This window comes from Lissotriton helveticus, chromosome 7, assembly GCF_964261635.1.
Source record: "Lissotriton helveticus chromosome 7, aLisHel1.1, whole genome shotgun sequence".
Taxonomy (NCBI): Eukaryota; Metazoa; Chordata; class Amphibia; order Caudata; family Salamandridae; genus Lissotriton; species Lissotriton helveticus.
In genome coordinates this window covers 214966666-214986010 of record NC_136068.1, presented here as the reverse complement: position 1 = coordinate 214986010, position 19345 = coordinate 214966666, and the positions used below count along the sequence as shown (strand labels likewise).

General features: G+C 48.0%; 1 protein-coding gene across 1 annotated transcript in view; it reads right to left on the bottom strand.

Moving 5' to 3' along the window:
- PMEPA1 (prostate transmembrane protein, androgen induced 1) overlaps positions 1 to 19063 on the bottom strand; it is an 87359-nt gene extending 68296 nt beyond the window's left edge. Inside the window, exon 1 of the mRNA XM_078651962.1 lies at positions 18396 to 19063. Coding sequence (XP_078508088.1) covers positions 18396 to 18498 — 103 coding nt within the window. The 5' untranslated portion in view covers positions 18499 to 19063. The remainder of the gene's footprint in view (positions 1 to 18395) is intronic.
- Between the last annotated feature and the right edge of the window lie 282 nt (positions 19064 to 19345).

Below are 19345 nucleotides of genomic sequence, written 5' to 3'. Positions count from 1 at the left end.
ATAAAATACTAATGATGTCTCTGTGCTAGGGTGAAGCCGGACTGAGCAGTCATTGGCTATACAGAACAAATGACGACAACTTGTCGGATACCACAGGAGGGTTGTTTTGCCTGGTGTGATAAAGGAGGAATAGAGGGAACCTAAGCCCTCCCTGCTGGCATGGGTCTACAGCTCTTCAGGAGTGGCCACCCAAGACGGCTTTGCTGGAGAGGAGTTTAGAAGATGCAGTGGTCACCAGTATAAATTGATGTTAACACGCGTAAAAGCACAAAGACAGATATTGCAAGTATCCACGAACAACAAAAGTTTTACAGTGCAGGTAGAATGATGGACTCCATACCTCAACCATTTCAGAATCTTTCCTGAAATGTATCCAAAATTCCATTACGGAACCCTCCTGCCAGGAAGTTAACTTTGAGGAATGCATCATAATATTTAGATAGACACCAGGATTTTGGGGTTAGAGAGTTGGAGAAAATAATTTCTCCAAGAGGTTACATTCTAGACCACCACTAATCTATAACAAGTTAGGGCAACGGGTAAAGTGGTAGGAGCTGCCGGCATGTAAAATGGTACAACGTGCAGAAGTGGCGAGATGAAGCTGGCATCCCGGTCCATGCCACTCAACAGGCCACAAGTTCCCAGGCAAGTGAAAATGTGTACTGCCTTAAAGTGTAAATCCTGAGCAGGAAGGGAGGTTCCAGAAGTACCGGTGGAAACCATAGAAGGGTTTATTGAAAGGGACTGAGCTGATTGGCTGTCCCCGCAAGTGCTGAAGGAGTATGCCTACTCAGATGGAAGGGATTACCCACACCTGACAAGAACGTAATGTCAGCCTATTGTTCTGTGAAGACAAAGTGCGTGGTACCCGCTGTGTGTATATCATTTGCTAATCTCTTTTTGGCAGCATTAAAGCCGTCACTTAAAATGTCATTTGTGGGAGGCAATTAAACGGTGCGCTCGAATATTAATGAAGTATTGTAACAAGCTTGCCAGGCAAGAACTTGAGTATTTCAAATGAAAGTGGGTGAGGTTTAACAGAGGAAAGTGGAGTTACTGCGCCCCTTCTCCCATATGGAAGATACCAGCAGAGGACCACTGGCGCCTAGTTCTATCAGTATGTCAGCCCATACTGCAGTGCCAGTTTCATTTTTGAACTTGTCTCGAATGGAACCTGCACAGGGACCTGCAATGAACATAATCAACAAGTCTTGGGGATGAAGTAGACCCACAAACTAAAAGCAAATTGGTTCGCTAAATCTCTGCTGGGAGGTCAGAGGAAGAAAACAAGTATTGGCAAAGCCAACTGGTCTTGCTTTGCCAATGTTGAGCGAGCAGCACAATCAGCTACGCGAGTGCCAAACTGGCCATGCTAAAAGTATAGAAAACAAAGAAAAATACTTGTTTACATACTTTCAAGCTGGCCACAGCTTTGTGTTGCGATCTGCGCTGCATTAACGACACAATGCACGGTGAATCACACATTACAGTGGCCATCTTGAAAGTACAGAAAACTATATTCCAATTGTTTTCTATAATTTTAAAATGTCTTGTCACTGCTATTAACTTTGCAAAGGCTGCAGTGTTTGAAATCCTCCAACATTGGCAAAGACAATAGGAGCTACGACCATGGAGAGGAGCAACATTGGAATGGACAACCGACAACATCAAGGGCATCTGTCGCCTGGCAAGCAGCGAAGGAGCATTGGAAGGGGAAGAGACTGGTTAAGTAGAACATCCAGAGTATCACCAAGGCCATCATCCAGCACTTTGCGTACTTTAGGGCGAGTCCCGCGAGAGGGTAAGATGTCAAGCTGAAGATCGCGTTTTGAAAACCACGACATGCACTCCAATGGTGTGCAAAGTAATGCATTCAAAGAAAAGAAAAGAAAAGAAAAACAAACAAAAAAAATTACTTGCATGGCGTCGCTAGCGGAATGCTATACCCTGGCCAGTCAAAAGGCACGGTAAGCACGTTTTGCTTCAGTGTAGGGACCAAGACGAACCGTGAGGAAGGAACCAATAAAAAGTGGGAACTGAGATTGACAAGAGAGCAATCTAATTGTCATTAAAAGCGATTTGTGTAGTATTGATCCCGCAGTGGTAAATTACTGTCTGGTTAACACTGTACCTTCACTTGCATAAAAAGTGTTACAAGAGGGACAGCAAAGGTTGTTGGATGATCCACGGGTACATGTGTGCTCACCCCAACCCATCTACACTATCTTCAGCTCATGTAAGGAGCCTGTTGTGCTGTCTGCGAGGCACCATCAGGGAAGTCCAGCAAATTACCACGTAAACCTGTAGTATTTACAGCTCCTGGAAGCTCCGAGTTTACTAGAAGTCTCAAAGTCATCAAGGCTACAGTGCTCAAGCTAAGTTTAAAAGAACACAGTGAATTCTGGGAGTCTCAGCCCTGGGGAACATTGGGTGCACTAAATAAACAACCAAGTCGAAAAATAAGAACTTGAAAATGACACATCCAGGAATGGAGCGTGTGTTCCTTGGTGACATGGAGTCACCTGCTAACCTTAAATGTAACACATGGGATCAGAGGCAAGCAGAGAGCAAATGGTTCCAGCACTTCAAACACACCCCTTCCCACAGACAACCACACCACCACCCACCCACCCATGGGTGCTTAGCCAGACAGAAAAGTGGTGAGAAATGCTGCTTTGCCCGCGAAGATGGGATTACTGGCAGCCAGAGGAAGGAATCGCGGTGGTGCAACCTCCTGCAATCAGACTGCTGCGCGCCAGGATGCGTCAAGGCATAAAACAAGATTTTTCAGTCAGAGCGGCCCTTCTCCCTCCCAAAAACTGCTCCGCAGTGGCTCTGTCTGGCACTGTCCCGATGACGCAGGCTCCAAAGGCTTCGCGGCCGTCTCAGACACGCACAATGTCACATCCTGTTTGCCTCCTGATTACTCGTCTGGCAAACAATCATCATGGGTAAATTGTCATATTTATATAGTGTCTAATGGGACACTGTGCAAGTGTTTCCAATTTCCATCAGAGTCGCTGAAGCGTGGAGAGACAACATTGGAAAATGGCCACTGAAAAGCGGTGCCAAGCCGGCTCATTCCTTTATCGAGTGCAACAGCACACCTCTCCCATCTGCCCCCCTGGGATACCTGGTCTGCCCCACCCACCGCCAGGGCACCAGTAGGAAGGGTCAGGGTTTCTGTACAGTGCTTCAAATTGGTGTTCATAGCACTATACATGGCATGAAGAAATTCCTCTGCAGAGGCGATTCCCTCTTTCTCTCCCCCCCCCCCCAACACAAGAAGGGACGACGTGCTTGCCGAAAAGTTGCTTTTACAAGTAGAAAAACTGCTATTTCAGGGTGAACACCCCGCTTCAGTCTTTGGGGCCAACTAAAAGAATGGGTGTGTCTTGCTGCAAAAAGTTAAATACAAACATAAAACGAACAGCTCTTTTGGTCTTTTTTTTTTTGTTACTTCACACCTTACAGATACTTGGAAACCTGGAACTGATGCCCACATGTGGTACTTAACCGGATGAGCTACTGTACCAGCTCAAAATCAGGGGTGTAGACATCAATGGGGTAGCAGGTGCTGTGGAGCCGGGGCCCAGCCCTCAGGCGCCTACTGAACCCCATTTATTGCATTCCTCTTATGCCACAGCCCCAGATGAGACCAGTCTATGTACGAATGAAGCGCCCATCAACATCCGATCGGCCCCACTCTAGGCTCCCTTTGTACTTGTACCCTCTTTACCTTTTTAAAACGCGTCCCTATCTTTCCGGGCACTCAGTCGCGTATGAATCAGACAGCTGGCTGCAGCGTCCACGAGGTGCTGGGAGATAAGTAGGCCGCGCAGACACCAATAAATGAATCATGCTTTTCACAAGATCAAAACCTTAGGGCTCTTACAGACTCCAATTACAAAGTAAAATGAAACGAACAAAGGAGCAGCTCGGTATGTTTGCCCCAAGTCATGCAAAGGTTGAATCATCGGTGTACAGAATGACTGAATACCCACTGAGTGTTTCCTCGTGGCATACACTTGCCGAACCAGCATGGGGAGCAAATGGGCTGCTTGAGACCTTTTTTTTTAGTCTTTTTTAAATAGCTTTGTCTCTCAAAGGTTGACCTTTCAAAACACTTTTACAGAAATATAATTTTAACTGTATTCATTCAGTTTCTACATCAAGTGTTCCAGCCTGAACTGGTTGTCAAACAGCTATCCTTACAGGACTGAGAATGCAGAATTTTGGCGTTACAGGACAGACTTGCATCAGGTGTCGTATGCATTAAGTAAACCGTAGTCGCTTATTCCACCTTTCTCATCCTCTGGCCAAATCAAAAGGGCTATGCTCCATTGCATGACAAAACACAATGTTGACAATTGAGCGAAGCAGGGAAATGAGAGTGACGGGAAAGTCAACCAAAGGTAAGCAACGGGCAGGTTCCAAGCCCCTATCGGTTCGTGGTAAGCCAACAATATGTCTCGCAACAAGCGGGCCCTAAAATTGAGACATATAAAGGAGTCTGCCATTAAATGTTGGGAATTCAGCGAGTGCCACATCAAGGTGAGCAAGTGCAATGCTTTCAGACAATCAGAAGGACTAGATATGCAACTGGGCAATCCCTGATCTTGCTGTGTACAGATGCTAAAAGCCCATGTAATGCAAGGGAGTCCAGTGCAACACATTTACGGATACCCTTAAAGAACTTATAAATATGCAGAAAGGCCCACTTCCTGTCCCTGCCTTCTATGAAGGTACTCCACGTAAAGGTTTAAACATAAAGGAAGTAAAAAGGTTAAAAAAAAAAAATCTTAAAATCTCTGTGCTTCTTTAATTAAGGGCATGAACCACATACTTACTTTGCCCACACATACTGTTTAAGTAAACACATTGCTTAAACGGGAACACAAATACACCCTAAAACAGGCAATTATTGTAACAAGGAGAGAAAAAAAGGTACACACTGAACTGTTAAACTTTCCTTTTACCAAATGCAAGGCCTTTAATTCTGTTTCATGGTATATACTTGATCAGCATGTTTTCTTTTTAGAGTTTTTCCACACTTTAACACTTTGTAAGGGGGCTAGCAGACTCCAGACAGAATAGGAATCAAGAACTCCAGTAAGCAGGGTGGTGTGCAGGGGGCATACACCGTATTGTGCTCAATTAAATTCAGAATTTACACAGGCCTAGTAAAAGGTGCCTAGCTGAGACAGGTAGCGGGCAAGTCCAGTGTGACCAATGCATCAACATTTGCAGCACCTGGAGACCCTGGTTTACCCTGACAGCCACTAAACACTTACCTCACATAAGCACGTTTTTAACTTCTCACATTCGTCTTTCTTGGTCCCAGCTGCTCTTATAACCCAAAATTACTTCATTAAAACGTTTTAGTATAGACAGACCTGGTATAACACCGGCCTTGGATTTATTTTCATGAAAAGATATGCAGTGGAGGTTTTACACCATTGCATATACATAATAGAGGTTGGTTATGCCCTCTTTACTCCCAATCAAAAGCCATGTAACTGAGCGTCAGTGATTCAAGGAGAAACTTTGAAAACAAGGGCAACTGCATGTCAAAAAAGGCGAGACCCAACATAAAAGCCATAACATGCCTAACCCCATCACGAAATATTTCGGATCTACTGAACCACAGGCCTCAGAAAAGGAGAATGAGAGTGCTTGTGGCAACAACAGTTTCATTTTAAAACAACATGAAAAGTAAGGATTGCTAATACAACAAAGGATGGAGGAAATTGACATTGAAAGATACACTGCTGGCAAGAATTCAAAGTCTCCACCACTACTCTGCTTAGATTTAGCCACAAGGCAGCCACGTTAACATGAATCAAGCATTAGTTTTGCCCACAAGTCTTGTTTGGGTTCACTCCTAGACCAAGAGTCCCAAGAGAAAACACAGACTGCCATTTTTGGGGGATATGAGCCAGCGCTACATCAAGGCCGCCGCAGACAAAGAATTTAAAACGCCATCACAAAGACCCATAAGAAGACACAAGATCACAAAAAACGGCCACACAAATGCTTCGCTGCTGGGCGCAAATGGAGGGCAGACATTTTGACAGATCATGGCCTGAACAAAAAGGTTTCATATAGTTACCAAAGGAACACGCAGGGAAATGTTCAGTGTGATGACCTGTCACCCAGGCCCAATGTGTGAAAGCACCAATCAATGGTGGTACTTCATAGTCTTTTCAGATCTACTAGGTTTTCAGTTTCTATGTGTAAATAGCACATCCAGTCCTCAGTGTTTCTGGTCCTTCTTCTACTTTTAATTCTGGGTGTATTATGGTCTGCACAGGGCTAGAAATACAGACTGCAAAAATATCCATAGACATGGATGACGTTCTCTAGTCTGGCATTGAGAAACTTGGGAGCTCACCCGTTTCTGCTGCCCATGGGGATACTGGATCACAATACTCCTGGTTTTTCGCCATTTCAAAACACATTAGACCGTCTACTGCTGTTAATTGGGTGCATCAAAACCGGTCTCCTCCAGGTCCAATTATCAACCCTTGCTGTAGAGCACAGTTTGGAGTCTGTCTAAGTCAGATCTTATGTTTCCAACTTTCAATTTCCACTCTGTGTGATCTTGTGCAAGCAACAAAATGCACCTGTGGGGTTTCTGTACCAATTGGTGTTTAGTTGCTCTCTCTTCCTACTCCATAGTAGACTTGGTCCCTACCGGTTTGATTTAAAAAAAAACAAATTCTGGTGGAGTCTAAGCTGCTTCCCCCAGGTTCCACTCCAATCTTTCAGCAAAATCAAATGGCACATTCAAGTCGCTTCTGCAGAGCAGAAACTGGCTGACTGGAAGATTTTGATATTTGCTGTCACATAGGAGACTATGAAATGTGTGGACGGCACAGACTACTGTAAGACATGTGACCGTCAACATGGGGTCCCCTTCAAGCTGTCAAACAACTCTTCTAAAATTGCTACGGTGATGCCTCACAATGCAAGTAGGTACTTTGTACCATTTAATCATTTGGAGAGGCGAAGAAATGCAGAGCACCTGTCTTAAGAGTGATCAGCGTCTTTACTGTAGCAAGACAATCAAGGGGAACCACCACCCTTCGGCAAAATTCATCATAAGGTTTCAAAATGTGGAGGGCAAAGTGGTATGGGGAGTCATAACATCTGACAGTTGTTTCAATCTCGAGGGACTGGCTGGAACCAAGAGGCACTATGTTGGAAGAATAGGATTTCAGAGATCGCTCTTTGAGGGTACAGGATGCACCAGGCAGGTGGGTTATTGGCACTGCTTTGCTCTTTTTGAAAGATGGCATTGGATGGCACCAATAGCATAAAGCTTTTTAAACAGGTCTTAAAAAGAGCCTTTCGATCATGTGCCAGGAATGCACCTCCCCCCCTCTGGGCGGAAGTAAAACAAGAAATGGATAGAGTCTGATAGCCAAGTTCTTTTAACAATGAACCATTTGTCCGAGACGCCAGATGAGACTCCTGAAGACAGAGGATTTGTGGTCCAAGCGTGTTCAGTTCTTCCTGTACAAGTTTGTGCTTATGTGGCGACTTAACCCCACTGATGTTCCATGATAGGATATGCAGCAGCTCACCAGGATTGCCACCATTGCTAACTTTTGCCATCACAACACGAAGTCCACAAGCTACTCCTCCACCTTATAGATTGTAATATACCATATCCATAAATATACTGCCAGACCAAGATATACATGTTTCTTTCACCATAAACATCACCATAAACACATTTGCTCCAAATCACATGGCCAGAAATATTGCCCCAAATGTGCTGTAGGACAGGCCAATAGTCCCAATCCACCATCCTTCTGCAATCCATGTTCCAGCCACTCAAAGTGGGGAAGAACTAGCGGAACAGGTGAACAACAAGCAGAGGGGGGGGGGAATCATCTCTATCCACCCCTTCCAGGCCTTTAAGGACCCAATGAATATTTTGACATGATCTGTTCTCCAAATCTTCCACCCTTGATAACAGGGTGAGCTGCAATTCATGCTAAGTAATCCCTGAGGTCTTTGCTTCCACTGTTTTTCAGAGAGCCGAATGGTATGCTTCCACTACTCCCGCCACGCCTGCTCCTTCGTTGAGATGAAATAGTGAAAAGATCAGAGCACCTGGATGTCTTATTTGAAAGATCGGAGCGATTGCTGCTGGCGGTAGATGCCAATACTGATTGAGCCGTTTGATCCAGGACCTCGTTCCAACCACTGTCAGAAAGATCCGAAAAAGAGAAAAACGCCAATTGGCCCTCCTCTGTTGCGGCTGGCTGCGAGCAGCCCAGGTACAGAAGCTGGAGGACCTGGAGGGATTGTGGCATGGATTGCGGTATTAAGATCAAGTGAGCCACTGAGGGCCCTACTTCAGAATAAGGAGAGTTCCCAGGAGCCATAAGCTCCTCAGGCAGATCCAGGTGGGGAAACAAAACGGAGATAGAGGCAGTCAGCTCCTTAGTGCCAGATGTAACTTCTGTTGGGCCAGAAAGAGGAGAGGCAGTTATCGGTGGATCGATCTGCCCTATATCATTACCACAGCAGACACAGTTGAAGGCGGGCCCACAGTCAAAAACAAATCCATTGTACGTTGTGAGCAGGGTAACAAACAGTCCGTCAGGTCCAGCTGGACATGTCACAGTAGTATCCCCGAATGCCTACTCAATCGGGATTAACTCCCAAGGTGGTTACAACAGAGAAATCCTCTGCCCTCTACTGGGTGTTTGTGGGAGGGCATGTGTCCCCCCCCTTTTTATCCCACTACAGATACTCATACTATCGTCATTCAACTTGACAGGTAACCAATACTTTTTTCCAACTTTGGGGAGGTGTCTGCTCCTGATCGACCCACCTCCCCCTTGGTCCAACCTTGGCAGGCATCCTGACCTGTATTCTGGTTGCTGCTTGAGAGGCAGCCCACAGTGGAACCGGAGCCTTCCTCCCATTCAGGGCAGGCTCTACCATGGCAGCCTGCAGCCTAAAGGCTTGCCTTCCAGCCAGCAACATGGCATCAAACAGGGCAGCCGCCCCACAGCTAAACTGGCAATGTGGTTGGTGGCTGAAGAAAGAGTCCTGCCACAAAGTAACCCCAGTTACCGGCAGATGCTGTCCTCCCCACTTTAAGTCGAAAGGGAGAGTACCTATGAGGCTGCCCAAAGCCAAGTTCCCCAAGGGCTGCGAGACCATGGCTCCACGCTCCCTCCAATACAAACATGCATCGATGAGCCACCAGCCACGGCTATTTCGGTCGACCAGGATCCAACAGCATTCTACCGTGCTCCACCAGCTGAGCTCCAGCTGGAGCCAGTCACTGTGCCCGTTGCTGCCAAACATTATGCCCCAGGCTGGCGGCTGGGGTGCAGATCCGGAAACAGACAATCCTGAAGCCCCAGACACCCTCCAGATGGCAAGATTTGTAGGCAGAGGGGGGTCTAGGGTCACTGTCAGAGAACTGGGTTAGGCATGCATTCCGTAGTTGGATGGATTCACCAACTAACCGCGAGTTGCCATCTTCATTTTGTGGCACGTGATAGCCGGTGAGGGTTTGCGACAAAAAACAGATATGGGGCGTCCGCTGGTTGGTGGCAACTATTCAGAGGGACAGGGACCGCAATACTATCTGTGCCCTATATGGGCTGAAAAACAACAACCCGAAGGGCCTCGATTTCATTTTATCCGAGCTGCATCTTTGGGTCCCACAAAAAAAATAAAAAAAGAGAGGGATACCACTCCTGGATTATTTATTTATTTTCATTTTTGATTTGTATGTAGCCCCACATGAACTTCAAAGCATTTTCTCCAATGAAAAAAAGATCTCAAGAAAAGTCTGTGAAAAAATATAATATTCATAACAACTGCAGTAAAGTAGATGAGTTATAAGCTGTATGATATTTATTTACTATGTATCGTGGGGTGTCTATTTTGGCTGATGGCCACTTCAGAGGTCTTTGAGATTGTACAACCAACAAATGCTCCACAAAGGTGCACACCAGAAGTGCAAAGTTTGCTAGACAACTGCAGGTCAAGAGTGAACACTGATTTCATGTCTCTATAGGAACAACTGAACATGGACCTGATGCCTCGGTAGGAACACTTGACGTCTCTACAAGAGCACCAGAAAAGGGACCCGATGCCTCTGTACGAACACTTGAACATTGACTTGATGTCTTTACAGGAACATTGAACATGAATATGATGCCTGTTTATTACCTTGAACATATTCTTGAAGTAATCGTGCTAATGTAGGCCAATTCGGTATGGCCAGTAGATGAGGTATTTTGGAAGAATCATATAAAGTTATAATTGTATTTATATAGCGCTTACTAGCCTAACAAGGCGTTGAAGGGCTTTTCTGCACGTATCAGGCTATACTGGAACCCAAAAAAAACCTTTTGTTGTTGTACACTCTAAACAAATGCTTCAAAGTACAAAAATTAATGGTATGTAGGAAATAAATATTCTAAGCACCTAGATTTGCTTAGCAGTGCCATGGTCTATGAGTAATGTTCCCACCCAGGGAGACTACAGTGCTGTCTCTTATCGTTAGTGTGCTACAATTTTTTGATGTTTTTTCCTGCAAGTGGTGCTTTTGCCTCTTGTGGTTTGTCATGACATTCAGAACTGATGCAAACACAGATGCCATTCGACGGTGGGACACAATTAGGTAGTGAGGGCAAGATTGTTTCTTGAGAAAAAAACTCTTTGAAAGTAATGCATGTTAATCTAAAGCATAGGTTCATTTGCACTGTCACCGCAGGTGGTGTCATGTATCACTACGGCTGAGTTGGCTACTACAGAAACAGACAGAACAGAGGCAAAGCTGTCCAACGTAGGTCCAGGATGCCGGAGCCAAGGCAGGATTACAACCAAACTCAAAACTACCAAAATGTTTACCCATTTATATTAAATTGTATGGAAATGTGCTTCATGTGGATGAACTGAAAATCTGGCTTGGATTCCGATCTACGTTGCACAACTTGAAGCCAGTGCTTCATTCACACAGGTCGAAAGGAGGTGCACCACGAACTGTCTCTGGAGGACCCCATTTCAGTGTCACGTGACTTCTTCCCAGAATGGTGCACAAGGGGCGATACATGGCATTAACACCTGTACATGGGGCCGCCACAGGGCTACTTCCAGTGGGTTATTCTGGAATACACTGTTTGCCAAAGTACGGGATAACTTAAGGTTGGGGGACACTTCGATCCCCAACAAGCAATTGCTGGGGCTCCATTGGTGCTCTGAAGCACCTCTGTTTTGCAGGAGAGAGATTTAAAGAGGCATGGGTAGTTTGACTGTGCGGGGGGCAGGGAGACAGCCTCGTCTGCCTCCACCGAGCTGTCGTGTCTAGCCTGGCATTGTCTTAGTGGCACAATGAGCCATTGCCAGATTGGGCAAACACCAGACTCACCCTTTGACCTGCCTTGGCCCAGTCTGGCGCGGTTATCATGGCCGCCTGTGAGCTGGCAGGGCAGCAAGTCAGACAGCCCCTAGCAGTCAATGGGCCCGCCAGACCATTCAGCCTGAAACAAATGCCTCACTGTGCGGCTCTCTGTACTCCCCACCGGAGGAGGGGCGCTCAATTCCCCACACACAGGAATATATTATTGAGAATAAACACTCCTCCCCCCACCCCAGTAACTTGTAAAGTTAATTATCTCACAACGTATGGCGTTGGCTGGTTCATGAAGGCGCCGCCTCTTCGTGGGGTTAACCGTGCCCTAAATATATCGACGTTTTCTGCATGGCGGTGGGTGACAGGAGTCTCGAACCCACCCACCTGGGGCTCGTGCTGCACCGCGGCTGCCCTTACACCGGTCTACCTCAGGTTCAGCCAATCAATAGGGAAACTTTCCACGGGGTGACGTCTGCACGCCGGCTCGCGCCATTAACAAACACACCGAGGGCCCCACTGCCACCGAGCAGCGCGCGCTGTCCTCGCGCGGGAGGCGCGAGACGTCGTAAACGTGCCAGACGCACTAGAGAGCATGTCACAGCCTGGCAACAAATAGAGATGTCGGGGTTTTCATGTAACAGGGCAGGCATGTCGATACAGAGGACGTTTTCTACCAGAGGGCCCTCGGTGCAGTTCAAGGATGTGTATTGCGGCTCAAAGATATTCATTTGAACCACCTTAGAAGGATGAAATGCTGACAGGGCCCGTCAGGATTAGGACCTGTGACCTTGAGGTCGAACGCAGATCCCTGTATTGGACGTGTCACGATGGGGAAACGAGGGGACAAGCCAGTGTCCAAGTGCTGTCAATTATGGCAGCTTGGACACCTCAATGCAAAGGGGGGAGGGGCTAATGTCTTCACAAATGATAACATTTAGTCTACCGGGAGAATGGTGCGACCTCAAATCTCAGACTGCAGCAGTAAAAAAAAAATCCAACGTCCTGGGTAATATCCACGTTATCGAGTTTTTTACATGGTCCTGCCAAAATATTGAATTCAGGCTGTATCATGCAGAGATACAGACTTACTATCCTTAACCCCACATGTACCTTGAAAATATACATATCTTTCAAGGTACATAATCATGGTGTTAAAAAGACTAAATCGACAGTTATAGTTAAGATGCAGTGGTAATTGCTACTGTGAATTGGTGGGACAACATTACGCAGCTCGATATTGTGGTGCACACCTCAGGGGATCAGGTCTCCTGCTGCAGAGGTGCGTTTGTGCTATGCGCCACTTTGATGTGCCAAGGAACAAAATACTCGTCTGGGCGAGAAGTAGAGAGGGTAGGGGGGAGGGAGGGGTGGCTTCGCTGAGGATGATCTCATTTGTCTGGTGTTGAAGTGAAAACTTTTATAAAATGCATATGTGCACATCGAAACCAAAGATTTTAATTCCATGTGCGACACAAAACGAACGTCCCAAAAGAAAGCTTGGATTAAAGGACTCTGGTCTCTTTTACAGTACTATAAATTGCAGAATGCAGTTCATTTGCACCAAGCTAATAGAACCGCTATATGGACTACTGCAACTTTGAACATCAGCACTTAAGATCAGTATGAAAAAAAGAGTAATGTAATGTGCAAAGCTGAAGTAAAACAATACCTACATAAAGGAACAGTCATACAGTTGCAAACGCTACAAAAATACATTGCACAGCAAATGAGTGAATGATGGCTGGTGGAAAAATATGTTTAAACAACATGCTTGGTGCCCTGCAGGTTTGAAGGTTATGTTTTATTGCTACCAACACACATTTCTGAATTTTGCTTTCCATTCGACTCATTTCCTGGCTAATGAAAAGTCGAGAACAGTTGCACATTTGAATATCTGGAAGTAGGGCTGGGAGAGTATGGAAACATTTCACAGAGGATGAAAGACCCCATTCATTCACTTTCTTACAAGCAGGTAAAACGCTGCTCAGCTTTGCCTGGACATGATTGGGGTTAAATGGAGTTTATGTCTGCCTGCAACACACAACCTACAGTTTTTGCATCGGAGGCCATACAATCCCCTGCACTGTGCCCAGCAGATAGGATGCCAAAGGGGATTTTTGTTTAATGTGGGAGGGAGGGTGAATTAATTTATTGAGAAGAGGGGGAGCAGAGACCCCAAACCTCCCCTTCATGCCACCCAACTATGGGCGGTTGACGTGGGCAGTGTTGGGCGAGATCCACTTGCCCAGGGCTAGTAAAAAAAATGTTAACTAGCCTGGGGCAACTTTTGGCTCTCATAAAATGAAGGTCAGTGGAATTCAATGGAAGAGACGTGGCTGCCAACAAACGGGGAAAAACAACATAATCCAGTCTATGGAGCTGGCTAACAGAACTCAGAAGCAAAATACTAGGAAATAGGGGAGGGGGGGGGTCATGAAGGACACACATTCTTTTGCATGTGGTGTGAACATGTTTCAGCCGCCTATTCAGATGATCCATGGCAACCTTCTGTGTCAGTCAAAGAAAAGGTGGTGTGTTGAAGGAGTAAGATTACCTGTAGTGAGTTTAGATATTTCTGAAGAAAATATTACTTTAGAAAAAGAACCATTTCAAGGGATGCCTTTGTGTGACGCAGGGGCTGAGGGGGAAAGGGATGAAATGGAGGTAAGCAGGGCTACACTGATCGACAGAGTCTAGGAAATGGCACAAAAACATAAACAAGAGTACGCAAAGATGTGTTGACTGGCAAACTCCACACAGTGCAGAAGAACACTTGGTCAAAAGGGGGAATTTGCCCCCCAAGATATCTTGGGGGGAGTCCCAAAGATATAGCGTGTATGTTTGATCCAACTGCCTTGGAGACCTGGACACTGTCAAGTATGGGTCCTAAATGATTGCAGGTACTTTTGTATGTCAGTGACAATGTAATTTCATTACAAAGTGGAATAAGTTTGTCAATGCACCTGCACATCTGCATAAGCTAGGAGTCCCACACCATCTGTCAAGCAGGCAGCTGTCTATTGAGAGGCACTTTGTGTGGTGTCAGATTTACTTGTGGCTGGGCAGTGCCTGCTAACAGTTGCCATGACTGCTTGTGTCTGAGTTGTGGCAGCAGACAGGGCTAGGCTGGAAATTGCTTGTACTGTCTCCACGCAAGGAAGCTGGAGACATGCAGGGACGACTGTTGGGGCACAAAATGCCATAAAGGTGCTTGTGTGCGTCACAGAAGGACCCCCTGCAGATAAATACCGGATGACAGTGACATAGCGTGTGACAATAAGTAGAAAAAAGACGAAAGAGACCATATTGAGTTCAACAAAACTGAAAGATTTGGAAATGCATGCAGTCCCCTAGGCAGCGTCTACACAAAGTAATTCCAGATGTGGAAAGAGGCGCTGCGCTGCCTTGTGTGCAGGGAGTGGGAGAAAAGAACCTTCTATGCAGAGCAATCAGGGAGGGCATGTGAGCTGTGTAATTTAGCAGGGATTCAGAAATATATTGTATTAACTGCTCACTGTGGTCCACATGTTTCTTGTCTTCCTCTATCAAGCCCTAAGCAGACAAATGTCCCACTGATGGAGTAATGCAATGGTGTGACGGTAGTCTCCTAAGAGAACAGTATATACTTTAATGTTAACTACCCAGGGTTCCCTGTTTTTTGCAAAATGTATGCAGCATTCCAGGCTTGCAGGCGTTTGGCTTTGATGCATATTACAAGATCACTCGTTTAACGTGACAGAAGTAACAGGAACCTCTGACCGCAATCAATAAAAAAACCTGTTTCCTTCCACATAATTTACTTCAGCAAACTACAGTTTAAAGGCACGCAAAACAATAGGTGTCACTTTTTGCCCCACTGAGTGGTACTCATTGTATCGGCCTTGGGAAGATGAAAAGCGGAGTGTTTGCCGTTGGACTGCGTGCCTGGTGCTTCGGGCTGCGCAAAGCCTCCAGCAGCAGACGGCAAGTGAACTGAACTATACTGTCGGATACTTATAGACACTCAAAAGTAGACAAGTTGAGACAAGCTCGTGACGTTGCAGTCGGCGACCCCTCTTAATGGCCCTGTGGTCGCCTATTACTCTGTACATCCACGCCTAACTAAGACGAGGAAAAGGATGGCACACCTGACTTTAGGAGACCCTCACCCTCTTGTTAGCCCCTGGCATCCTACCAGTTTCTTATGAACAGTGACAAGCGCTTGTGCACGGGCGGGGCGCCTCCAGCCGTGTACAGAGGGCAACGGGTCAGTGACACCGTGTTTCCCAGAGCTGAAGAACGCTCTTATCTCACCACTTCAGTGAGTCACCTCTCGCTGCCCTGAGGCTGGCTGGCTAGACGCCGGCATCCCGGAGGAAGCGGCGACGGCTGCTGCTCGGGACTGTTTAGTCTGCACCTGGAGGGAGGCGAGCACTCGTGTTTACTTGTGGGAGGAGGCAAGGCGCTACATAGCTTCTTAGCGCTCAAAGCTGCACACACTGAATGCGATGTTAGCGTTCTCTTCCCGTGGGGCACGAGATGTTTGTTGCACAATCCCAGTGAGGCTGCGGGTGGCACGGGGGCTGCTGGAGTGGGGAACAGAGCAGCAGCGCCATGCACAATTCCCTTCAGATAGGTGGTTTAATTCAAAACCTAGCGTGGTGGCGGGGGAGCGACTAACACCGGGTGAAGGAAAGAGGGAGTGCTGGTCCGGGAAAGGGACTTCTGGGGACGGGTCGGCTAAGGGGGCTACTGAACGGGAGTGAGAAGCGCAGCTCGCCCGGGATAGGACCAAAAGTTATGTATAACTCGGGGTAAAACCAAAGAGGACCAGGGAACCTGGCAGTGTTAAAATAGCTAAACTGGCCAGCTAAACCGGTATAGGAATAATTTGGACTGCTAACTCGGGACAGGAATAAGGGGGTGGGGAGGACTAACAGAACTGCTAACCCGGGATATGAATGAAGGAGACTGGTGACACGGGTTAGGTTTAGGGGGAGAAGCTAACCCGGGACAAGGGGTCTCTCATTACTCGGTATGGATAGAATTTAGCGAGGCAGCGTGTTAATGTAAGATAAACTCTATGACGCGGCTGTTAACCCGGGATAAAACCATGAGGGAATATGTACCACGGAATAGAATGGAGTGTGAAGCCCCCCATCCATGAACCAGACTAGAGCCGCACACGGGAGACGCTGATGGGACTAAAACACACTCTATGCTGTGACAGGTTAAGAGGAACTGCTAACTCGAGACAAGACCAAAAGCTGCTAGCCCGGGGTATACATATAATACCATCCATGATAGGACTGTAGAGGGCTGCTAAACCGCGACAGGGCCGGGATATAAGGAATACTATAGGCTGATCCGTGATAGGACACGAATGGACTGCTAACCCAGATGTGATAGCCCATTACAGCGAGTGGGGCTAATGGTAGAGCTAACCCGGGACAGAAGACTGCTGCTATGGGATGCCTGTGCGAGAGAGCCCAGTCCAGGAACGGTGACTGGATCTAGAGAGACCCCAAGCCTGTGAGGGGAGCAGGAAGGTAGAACCCCTGTCCGGGCACGAGGCTTGATACGTGGGTGGCTGCTACAAAGGGGCTTCTAACGAGGAAGTAGGAACACCGTGAATTCTTCTAAACAGGGATGTGGGGAGAAGTAACTTCCAAACACAGCCCCAGAAGTAACCAGGACCATTCCAGCAAGTGGCCAGCGGCATAACCCTCCCCAGCCTCCAGGAAGTGACCAGGGAGCCCCTTCCCTGCTGAAAGTGACAGGAACGCAAGTGACCCATCCGTAGAACGAAACCGACCAGCTAACCCCACGGTGAACCTGACCAATGACCCGGTGTCTGCCCCTCCCCCGCCCCCCTCGGCTGTAAAAAGCACAGCTGTTAGCCGAGCATGGGTCTGCCCAGGGAGGTGGAAGAGACGGCCGCCTCCCCGCAGAGAGAAGCTCCAGCCAGCAGCATAAACACCCCCCCCCCCGGGAGCTCACAGGGCACTGACCTCGGAAAACACACAAAATGTGTCGAGAACCTGGGAAGGAAATATGCTGCCACAAAAAAAGGTGTCTCGGTGCCTATGCTCCGTTCACATTTAAATGTTGGAAGTCACTTAAAAGGGCTCTAACGTACTTTCCTAAGAGGAACAAAAATCCAGTTACTGAAAACTTCGTGTCAGACAACCAAACAGGACGTCCCCTTCAGCGGTTCAGTTCAGGCGCACTTCCCTTTTTAAAGTTCTGCTTTCATAAAATTGTTTTCTGTGGCGTTTCTCCTGAAAATAGGTAAAGAACTTTCCTAACAGAACCTCCAAAAGCCATTTACCCACCAAAGGACTCAAAAAGAGGCACCAAGAGCGCCACTAATGACTGTAAAATAATTTATTAAAAAGGTGCTAAGAAAACACTTTATTATCTGGTAGCGGAACTCAACCAGTATACACCGCCCTTTACCAAAAACTCAATTCCTTTGGACTCTAAAGACACTTTCTTTCCAAGGAACCAATCATTCCTTACAAGGGACTCCCATTTCTACCCTTCCAAAACTGTCTTATTTGCAAGAAAAATGAGTTTTTCTAACTGTTTCAACAATGGTTGTACATCTGCGAGCAAGATTGTTTCTAGGAATTCAATGACCGCTTCCAAGCTTGGGGTTGCTAACGGGGGTAAAACACCAGATTGTGTCCATGAGTCCCATAAGGCGCTTTTCCCACCAGGAGTGGAAGCAATCTGCCCCCCCTCCCGGGCCCTTCCTTCCCCCGACAGCCATGTTGGTGCTCCCGAGCTCCGTGTACGCGCAGCGCCCCCATCCCAAGACACGGCTGCCTAAGAAACTGCTCGAGGAACATTTTAATAAGTCGGAAAGTTTTTCCAGGGCCAGAAGCCAAGAAGACCTGGAGCAAGTACAGCCTTCCCCGCTTCTTCTTAGAAGAGATATCCCCCCATCCCCGGAGAGAGGGCAGCCGGACAGACAGACACACAGGGGACAGACACACAGACATTGATCGGTACTTACAGATCTCCATCCTCTGGAACAGCGAGCGCTTGCAGTTGCATGTGCAGGAGACATTGGGCTGAATGGCAGCGGCTGTGCTGTTCAGACCCATCAAGTTATACATTTACAAAGCAGGCACGGCGAGAAGCGGGGGGCTCGAGGCGCGGCGGGGGGGTCTCCGGAGCCCGGCAGCAGCCCATCGAGAGGGCGCCAGCCCCTACATCACCGTGGGGCCGGGATCCAGCCCAGGAACCCGGCGGTCTCTCGGTACAAGTGTGGTGTAAAGTGCCGGCGCCGCCTCTGACTCGCCGTGTGCCCCTCGGCCGCCCTGGGTTCACTGTGCCCCCAAGTCCAGGGGGGGCAATGCGAAGGCTGCCCTGGACTCACTGCTCCCCCAGTCCTGGGGGGGCAATGGCTCGGGCCGCCCTGGACTGCGCCCCGCAGACCCGGGGGGACGGGGGACAATAGGTCGGGGGCAGCCCCGGGTACAAGCGTACCCCCCTCTGCCTCTGGGACTGAGGGAGCCCCGGCGAAAGCCGCCCCGATCCACCCCTCTGAGCTGGGGCACCGGGGGCAGCCTCGGCCGTCGCTGCTCTGCGTCCCTGTCCCGGCTCAGCCCGTCTCCGGCTCCTGCTTCCCCCTCATTCAAGTCCAAGGAGATCCAGCTTCATAGAAGGGGATGTGGAGGCAGACGGGCAGCCGTGACGTGTGAGACTTCCCGACCCCGCCCCCTCGCAGCCGACTGGTCCCCCGGCCTGCCAATCTCAGAGCCGGGCTCCGGCTCTCTTAAAGGGGCCGCTGCCGCCCTTCAGAGAAGTAAACTTCTGCCTGGCTCCGGGGGGCGGGGGAACGCAGTAAGTCTGGGGGTCGGGCTGTCTCCTGTCTACCCCTTTGTTAAAGTTTCAAGTTTAGGCAAAGAAGCCACTCAGTTCCCACACTCCCTGCTCCCCCGGAGGATTTTCTGGCTGTAG